The sequence below is a fragment of the Palaemon carinicauda genome, chromosome 42 (assembly GCF_036898095.1).
Source record: "Palaemon carinicauda isolate YSFRI2023 chromosome 42, ASM3689809v2, whole genome shotgun sequence".
NCBI classification, from domain to species: domain Eukaryota; kingdom Metazoa; phylum Arthropoda; class Malacostraca; order Decapoda; family Palaemonidae; genus Palaemon; species Palaemon carinicauda.
This window is the reverse complement of record NC_090766.1, coordinates 55,627,068-55,637,067: the sequence shown is the minus strand read 5'-3', so window position 1 is coordinate 55,637,067 and position 10,000 is coordinate 55,627,068. Positions and strand designations below refer to the sequence as shown.

At 33.1% G+C, this 10,000-nt stretch overlaps 1 protein-coding gene across 4 annotated transcripts in view; it reads left to right on the top strand.

The window, feature by feature from the left end:
• Positions 1–10,000, top strand: part of LOC137632763 (iroquois-class homeodomain protein irx-4-A-like) — a 76,665-nt gene that overhangs the window by 60,227 nt on the left and 6,438 nt on the right. For all 4 annotated transcript variants that reach the window (XM_068364843.1, XM_068364842.1, XM_068364840.1 and 1 more), the window contains exons 2-4: positions 3,692–3,900; positions 7,906–8,021; positions 9,800–9,956. In XM_068364843.1, coding sequence (XP_068220944.1) covers positions 3,697–3,900; positions 7,906–8,021; positions 9,800–9,956 — 477 coding nt within the window. In that variant the 5' untranslated portion in view covers positions 3,692–3,696. The remainder of the gene's footprint in view (positions 1–3,691; positions 3,901–7,905; positions 8,022–9,799; positions 9,957–10,000) is intronic.

The window sequence follows — 10,000 nt, the reverse complement described above, 5'->3', positions numbered from 1 at the left end:
CTTTATGGCGTCCGCAAAGGAGTAACACAGCGGTATTGACTATAGGACCCCGCTCGCTGCTGTAATGCGTTTCATTGAAGATGTTAAGGAACTTGTTGCCTCTATTTACGACTAAGGGTTTATACTGGGAGTTGCACCGCCACACAACTTGCTCTCTCAATTGATTGTGGTTGCATGATTTTTGTGTCTTCTGAAATCATCATCATCTACGCCTATTGATGCAAAGGACCTCTGTTAGATTTCTCCTGTCGTCTCTATCTTGAGATTTTAAATCAACATTTCTCCATTCATCACCTACTTCGCGCTTCATAGTCCTCAGCCATATAGGCCTGGGTCTTCCAACTCTTCTTGTGCCTTGTGGAGCCCAGTTGAAAGTTTGGTGAACTAATCTCTTTGATGAGTGCGAAGAACATGTCCAAACCATCTCCATATACATGTAGAATAATTATTTTTCATAGTTCGTAATTACATATTTTTATCCCAACATTTAAGATTTAGTTAATCACAAATATGTGTGGGATTCGAAAGTGTGGGAATCGACGAGTCCTTAATAGGATCTCTAAGGTTCCCTAAAAATAAAAGGAACCTCATTGGGTTTTATTGGTAGTAGGTGCTAATGGCGAAGGTTGGAGGCTGGATCTTCTCTCAACTTTATCTCGAACAACATCTAATTATCACATGTAATCTAGCGGCGTTATCGGAGACATTGGTCGCCACGGAACTTGAAATGGCTCTCTCTCTCTCTCTCTCTCTCTCTCTCTCTCTCTCTCTCTCTCTCTCTCTCTCAAACATGTATTTGATTTCTCTCTGTGTATCCTTGAACGGAGAGGTTGGGAATGACTTGTTTGAAGCATTTGAGATCCCAAAATGAAAAACTATTCCTTTGATCGAGACTCAAGACTTAGATTCTTATTCATTTGATTGACACTGAAAACAGATTGTCTTATTCGTTTGATTAAGACTCAAGACTTAGATTGTCTTATTTGATTGAGACTCAAGACTTAGATTGTCCTATTCATTTGATTGAGACTGAAAATAGATTGTCTCATTCATTTGATTAAGACTCAAGACTTAGATTGTCATATTCATTTGATTGAGACTCAAGACTTAGATTGTCCTATTCATTTGATTGAGACTCAAGACTTAGATTGTCTTATTCCTATGATCGAGACTCAAGACTTAGATCGTCTTATACTTTTGATAAAGTTTCAAGGCTTAGATTGTCTTATTCATTTGATGGAGACTTAAGACAGATTGTCTTATTTGATCGAGACTCAAGAAAGATTGTCATATTCCTTTTATTGAGACTCAAGACTTAGATTGTCTTATTCATTTGATTGAGACTTACGACAAATTATCCTATTTGATCGAGACTCAAGAAAGGTTGTCTTATTCATTTGATAGAGACTCAGGACTTAGATTGTCATTACATCGAAACAAGAGATAACAGTAGCAGTGTTATCGGCGTTCTCTCGTTGACAATGATTCTTATCGTGTGATTGGACTGTACACAAGTCCTTCAGAGAATGTCGCTAATGAATGTGTACTGAAAGAGCCATTTTGTGTCTCGTACGTCTCGATAAATCTCAAGAAGAGGCGTTGACCCTTGCTGGCTCTGACGCTGTGATACTGATCTTATTTTACGTATCTTTATTAATTGTATATTGGTGTTGACGAAATTTTCTCAAGTGTTTGTGTATAGTTGTTATTTCTGTAGGTTAGACTCAAACGTTGGTATGAGCATTATGTCTTAATTAGATATTGAGAATGCTATATTGAAATTTTTATTGAAAATGAGTACTAATTAGGTGACTAACAACCTTAGCATCTTATACTTTTCTTTCTACCAGCACGGGCTCCTGCTTAAAGAAGCAGCCTCAAGATGTTCTTAGAAATTAGTAAAAAAGGGAACTGAGAAAAAATACAGTAAACTAACACGGAATATCTAGAGAAAATAAGACTAAAGATGGGATATAACAAATACAATTTTCAAAATACTTCCATAACGGGGTCCCTTTTACATATTAGTTTTCCTTACCCAAAATTTTCGGTTCGAAAACAAAATTGGAAATGGCCTAAAAGAGCATGCCGTTTCAGGGCGAAGATAGGTCAACAGCCTGGTTTGATGAGACTCATTTTATGAATTCTGTCCACATTTTATCTTTAGTAACCCACAAAAACAAATACAGGAGCTTAATCCATTTGTCTTGTTAGAGAATGATTTTGTGAGTTACTTTACTTTAAGGGCTGTTTTTCAGGTCCTATACTGCAAGGAACTCTACTCTCTACATGGCCTTTGGTAATTCATTTTTTCTTATACAATCCAAGGCATTCGGGATTTCAAATCACATATTGCTCGTTTATTGTCAAATCCACATTATCGAAGCACTTCGAAAACAAAGTCTTCAGTTTGAAAGCCTTATTACCTTCAGTCTTTTGGATGTATAGTGGGCGCTTATTGTATAGTTTTAAGGCCGCATATTTGAAAGCTCTAGAACCTACATTAGACACATCTTGGCTCCAATAATTCGAAATCATCTGTAACTATTCTCTTATCAACGCGATACGTTGGCTGCACAGTCTGTAGCAAACCTTTCCTAGTATAAGCATTAGTCCGGAAGTCATTAGATACTAGAGTTGAGGAAGAAGAGAAAGAAAGACAGAGTACGGAACTGCATGTTAGATAAGACAGAGGCAATGTTAACCAGAATCCACCTTCTGCGGTACCTAGTTCGTTGTCGAGCGCAACAAGCTTGGACCGAATTTATAGGTTCCACCGGGATGGGGAGTTTGGGGGGTGGGGTGTAAGGGGGTCTTCTGGGTTTATTCTGTTGGAGATTTATTCTGGAAGAAGGCCTTGGATTTATTCTAAGTGGCCTGGAGAGGATGATTCTTGAGGAGGGTTGAATGGAAATTTATTCTACGGGATTTACAGTCCCGTGAGTGAGTTTGAATACCCGAGAGGTAGACCTACATTTCTAAATCATATTTTGATCTACCAAATAGTATATGATTTTTGTGGAAATATTTTGCATTTTTTCTCCAAAAACAATGTTAAGCTTATACTTCCATTTGCGTGTTTTATCTTTCATTTTCTTCGTAATTTCACGAATAACAGCAAGAACTAAAATTGTATGAGAATTATTTGTAGGCCTGTTCTTACCATCTATGTCTAGTTAATCATACTTGCCAAAGACTTCGCATGGTGCTTATGGATATTTTTTTCTTGGTTTTGACTTTTCCAATGTTGGAACACCAAAACACCAAGGTCCTGTACAGATTGTTATTGTGGTCCTGATTTTTTTATATATTTTGCCCAGCTTATTTGTATTATAGTTTACCTGTCTTTGCATTGTTATAGATTAATTTCTTACATAATGGTCTTTATTCTTATGGAAGCTTGTTCTTTCAAGTAAGTGTACCCTTTGCCGTGCTTATTATAGATATGTAACAATGATATCAAGCATCTTGGGTTCGAAGTTACGATGGCCAATTGAAAAATAGAATTATATTATTTTCTTCTGAAATATGAAACTGCTTACGTTCCTCTATCTCATGTTATCGACCCCATTATCTTCCAGTGATATATCACTGGTCCTTATAATATGATGAATTGATAAAACTTACAACTCAAAGCACGCAGTTGTCTGCATACTGGTCTGGTATATGACACGTTTTCTCCTTTCCTCAGATTGGATGAGCCCGTTGGTAAGCAGTGCCCAGCTGAGTCTGACGCCCACAGCACACACAGTCTCAGCCCCCACACCTGCACTGCCTGCACCCACACTTACCCACACTGATTTTTCAGTTATGTATTCACCTGCTGCCTATCCTGATCAGCCCACACCCTACCCCTTGCCCACACTAGGGGGGGAACAGTCGGCTTTTTATTCACCAACGGTAAGTCTGCTGTAATCTGTTTCTGTTAACTGATTTTTAAATAACCATTGTTCAGAGATAAGCATCATCCATTATTCTTTAATAACACACAGCTTGATATTACATTTAAGATATCAGATCATACTGTTTCTACTGCTCTGGGTACGACCGCCACACATGTTCATGTTCATATTTGCTCCTGTTTAGGTTTCTTTCTTGCTAGTTTAGACACTGTGCTGTTGCCAAAAGTTCTTGATGTCAACAAGTTTAACTGCCTCTGAACATTATTGTTCTTTGTTCATCGTTAATTACGTATGATCAATCTCAATCCTGTTCTTTAACTTTGTATTCTTACATAATTATTACTTTACCTTACTTCAAGGGCTGCTTTTCTAGTCCCATACTGCGGGGGAACCCAACACTCTATGGGACCTTTCATAATTCATTTCATCGTATACATGCCAAGGCATTCAGCATATCACACCGCATACTGAATAACACTAGTTTCTTATTTTATTGTTTACTTAACTACTTGAATCTGCCTGAACATTTAATATTGCCTCTTTAAAGTTCATACTTGTATTTATTATAGCTAAAAGCAGTTTGTTTCAAAGTACACTGATCACTTCCCTTCCTCATTACTCTTCAAGCTTCTTAGCCATGGTTGTAAGTCTAGTAGTTTTTTTTTTTTTTTAATCCAGATTGTTGTGTTAAGAGTGGTTTAATGGTATTCGTCGTTTTGCTAAATTAATTAAGAAGATCATTAATGTTGGCAATAATCCTAAAATATCTTATTTTGATTTGTATTACTTCTCTTGTTGTTTATTTATTTCCTTGTTTCCTTTCCCTACCTGGCTATTTTCGCTGTTGGAGCCCTTGGGTTGGTAGAATTATTCTTTTTCAACTAGGGTTGTAGCTTAGCTAGTAATAATAATGATAATAATGATAATACTGGAATTATTTTAGTACAGTCCTTGTACTTGTATAAAACCATACGAATCACTGCCCTGCTCCTGATAGCGAGGCATTTAGTGCCAACCTCCATGTTTGGTGTCAGCTCTTGGCTCATACACAAGTTGATGTTTAGTGCTACTTCTTTTTTTTTTATTATCATGCCTCTCCACTTTCGTATATCACTGCTAAGATTTAGTTCATGTTTCGCGTTGATGTTTCTTTTGGTACTGATTTTGCAATATGCACTAAATCACTATGCTTTACCCGTCTACACTTTTTGATAGAAGTCTACTGATTGTTGCTGTCTTTATTGAATATTTATTTCTACTAACAGTTTTATATATATATATATATATATATATAGATCGATAGATAGATAGCCAGACACTTGCTCTTTATTACAGAGGTGAGATGAGAATAATTTTCAATTTTTTGTTCATTGTTTTATGACTATTGTCTATACAAATAGAAATTCCGATTCGGTACTCCTGAAAATTCCAGTGTTCCATAAAAGGAATAAAAAAATGAACAACGTCATACCCGAGGGGGATAAGCTAAACGCAATACTATCATCTCAGCCTCACACACAACAACACTACCATATGAAGTAACACTGGATATCTTTAGTTTCAGCCTCCAAGGTCCACAAGTAGGTATTTTAGGAACATAGTTATCGGTAGTTTTAGACCCAAACAACTGGAAATTGCTTTTTAAGGGAACGTAGGCAAACTGAAGGGAATGTGATTAGATTTTTTTAAGGGACTTTGACATGCTAAATTCCACTTTTCTACCATTTTCTTCGTAGTTTGTCATAAATCTTTTCCGCTGGACACCTCTCCACTTAGCCATACATGGCCGTGGAATTCGGACGGGCACATACCCGTTGGGAAATTGGGGGTACGTTAACGGGCCGGGTTCCTTCACATCGCCATGAAAGAAAAAAAAGGGCATAACCGACACGATAACCTCAGTAGTCCGCCATTTTCCTCTCCCGTTCTGGCTAAATCCATGAGAATTTATGTTATCATAATTAGATTTGAGTCATTATTTTGTATGTTAACATCTCATTTGCTTCGTCTTTTTTTTCTGTTATCATTCTTTCCCATAAACAATTTTGTCTCATTTGACAACGAATTTTTAATTTTTTTCAGCCTTTTGTCTCTTCTTATAAATAGGCCTCCGTCAATCTTTATTTCATATTGGGGCCTCTGATCAATTTAAACTCCTAAATTATACAAAAAGTAGTGGTAGCTTCGGGTTTTTTTTTTTCAGTTGAAATCATTGTTTTATTTTCCACCAATATATTCCATAAAAATTTTGTCTCATTCTACAACTATTTTTTAATTTTTTAACCTTTTTCTAGGTTTCTTTCATAAATACTTCTTAATATTTTGCATATCTACATTGTTCACATCCCATTCATTTTAGCCTATAAACAAATTTGTCGCTTTTGGCAACGATTCTATTTTTTTTTTTTTTTTTTTTATAAGTTTTTCTAGTTTCCTTTCATAAACACTATTTTGCATACCCACATTGTTCAAACTCCATTAACCTTTTTTTCGAAAACTTTTAGCATTGTCTACCGTCTCCTCTATGAACTGTTCAACCAATGTCTATAGACCTTGTATTCAACCGCTTCAAATTCTTTTCCGTTTCTATATTTTATTTTTATATTTTCCATAATTGATTATTAAATCCTTTTTAATTTTTTCCATAATTGGTTATTAAATCATTTTTAATCTTTTCCATAATTGGTTATTAAATCCTTTTTTATCGTTTCCATGATTATTAAATCCTCTTTAATATTTTCCATAATTTATTATTAAATCCCTTTTAATCTTTTCCATAATTGATTATTAAATTCTTTTTAATCTTTTCCATAATTGATTATTAAATCCTTTTTAATCTTTTCCATAATTGATTATTAAATCCTTTTTAATATTTCCATAATTGATTATTAAATCCTTTTTTTAATCCTTTCCATAATTGATTATTAAATCCTTTTTAATCTTTTCCATAATTGATTATTAAATTCTTTTTAATATTTTCCATAATTGATAATTAAATCCTTTTTTTAATCCTTTCCATAATTGATTATTAAATACTTTTTAATCCTTCCCAAAATTGATTATTAAAGCTTTTTTAATCTTTTCCATAATTGATTATTAAATAATTTTCTTTAGTATTTTCCATAAATGATTATTAAATCCTTTTTTATATTTTCTTTAATTTATTATTAAATCCTTTTTTATATTTTCCATAATTAATTGTTAAATCATTTTTAATCTTTTCCATAATTGATTGTTAAATCCTTTTCTTTAATCTTTTCCATAATTGATTATTAAATCATTTTATTTAATATTTTCCTTAAATGATTATTAAATCCTTTTTTATATTTTCCATAATTGATTATTAAATCATTTTTAATCTTTTCCATAATTGATTATTAAATCCTTTACTTTAATCTTTTCCATAATGATTTTTAAATCCTTTTCTTTAATCTTTTCTATAATTGATTATTAAATCTTTTTCTTTAATCTTTTCCATAATTGATTATTAAATCCTTTATAATTTTTTTCATAATTGATTATTAAATCATTTGCTTTAATATTTTCCATAATTGATTATTAAATCCTTTTTAAGTTTTTTCATAATTGATTATTAAATCATTTTCTTTAATATTTTCCATAATTGATTATTAAATCCGTTTTAATCTTTTCTATAATTGATTATTAAATCCGTTTTAATCTTTTCCATAATTGATTATTAAATCCTTTTCTTTAATCATTTCCATAATTGATTATTAAATCGTTTTCTTCGATCTTTTCCATAACTGATAATTAAATCCTTTTCTTTAATCTTTAAAATTATTAAATGGTTTTCTTTAATCTTTTCCATAATTGATTATTAAATCCTTTTCTTTAATCTTTTCAATTATTAAATGGTTTTCTGTAATCTTTTCCATAATTGATTATTGAATCCCTATATTTAATCTTTAACACAGTTGATTAATGTATCTTTTTCTTTAATCTTTTCCATAATTATTAAATCGTTTTCTTTAATCTTTTCCAGGCTGCAGGACTTGAACTGAAGGATTCCTTGGCAGCGTCCCCGATGGCACCTACTTGGCCATACCCGTCTGTGTACTACCCCTACGACACCGCTCTCGCCTCCTACCCATTTGCTGGGTAAGTTTCCAGATTGTTCACTTTGTATCCTGCAATTTCCTGATTAACCCTTTCACCGTCAGTGGTGAATTCAACGAAACCTCTAATTCGACAAAATCTATCAAGACCACATAAAACGTACACTTGAAATTTTGCTTTAGATGTCAGGATGCCAGAAAACCCTCAAATCGATCAATCAATTGGTAATCTCGGCGTTGTCAGGTGTATGGCACAGGAGAACATGTAAAGAATAGGCCAGACTATTCTGTCTATGTGTAGGCAAAGGGAAAGTGAACCCTAACCAGAGAGAAGGATCCAATGCAGTACTGTCTGACCAGTCAAAGGATCCTTATTTTGTAGTAGTGCTAATAAGGAGAGCGAGAGAGGGAGAGAGAGATTATGATTATTCTATCAAAAATTTGCGGTAGAAATCCTGTAATAGATATTGCAATGCTTTTATCGTTTTAAAATCGGATATATTGACCTTAAGTAGTGGTATTACGGACACCAACCCGTATTATTATTATTATTATTAGTTGGCAAAGTAAGATGCTATAAGCCTAAGGGCTCCAATAGGGACAAATAGCCCAGTGAGGAAAGGAAATAGATAAACGATATGAGAAATGAACAATTATAATAAATCATTTTAAAAACAGTAACAATAAAAGAAATATTTCTTATATAAACTAGGGTATGGTAAAAATTACTGTCGCCTTAATTTACTGAAAAACGGCTGAGAACATTATTTTTTTACGGAGAATTTCAGATTAAAATTACGGCTTTTTAACAGTGTACTTGTTGATATTTATTGAAAAGTTCTCACTAAGACCTAAACTGAAAATACCAACTTTTATATATATATATATATATATATATATATATATATATATATATATATATATATATATATATATATATATATATATAAATATATATATATATATATATATATATATATATATATATATATATTTTTTTTTTTTTTTTTTTTTTACTAAGTTACCAATGGCAGTGAAAGGGGTAAAGTATGATTAAAAGTATTTAATAACTCATCGACCTGACGTTTGATATCGCTGTCCGGATTAATTTCTTCCAAACTGATTAGTATCATGTTTCGTGTTATAGTAATTCACTACTTTTGTACCATTGCTCTTCCTTCCTTTCGGCCATTTGGCATCAGGTTAAGTACATAGTAGCCTACTTCGAAAAAAATTCCATTATCAAATAAAGAGATCCATTTAATTTTGTAATGTTACCTGTTACGGTGCACCATTTTACTACCATATAGAAGGAATATTTAAACTCGTTAACTGTGTTCATTCCATTATTGTGTATATTTACCCGATTGGTATCAGCTTGAAAGTAATTTCCCTTTAATTTGGTATGGTTGCCGATTACTAAAAACTTTTACTATCCCATAAAATGAATAGTTAATTAGACTATTTCCATTGCATATTTGATAATGAAAATATACACTATTATTGCGTATATTTACCTGATTGGTGTTAGCTTTGATAGAAATTTACCTTAATTTTGTAAGGTTGTCGATTATTAAACACTTTTTAAATATACTATCGTATAAAGGAAATATTTAAACATTCATTGCATATTTTATAATCAAAAAAGTTATTCATCTCAGCCATGTAGGCCTGGATCTTCCAACTCTTCTTAGTGCTTTATAAAGCCCAGCTAAACAGTTGGTGGACTAATCTCTCTTGGGGAGTGCGAAGTTATACGCTACTCTTATTGCGTATACTTACCTGACGTCAAAATAAACCCGAACCCATTTTCTCCTTCAGATACGGCGTAGGACTGGACGCGGCGCGTAGGAAGAATGCCACACGGGAAGCAACGGCGACGCTGAAGGCGTGGCTGAATGAGCATAAGAAGAACCCTTACCCCACGAAGGGGGAAAAGATCATGCTGGCCATTATCACCAAAATGACGCTCACACAGGTTTGTTGTTTTATATTCTTCTTTTTTATTTCTCTGACAGGTTA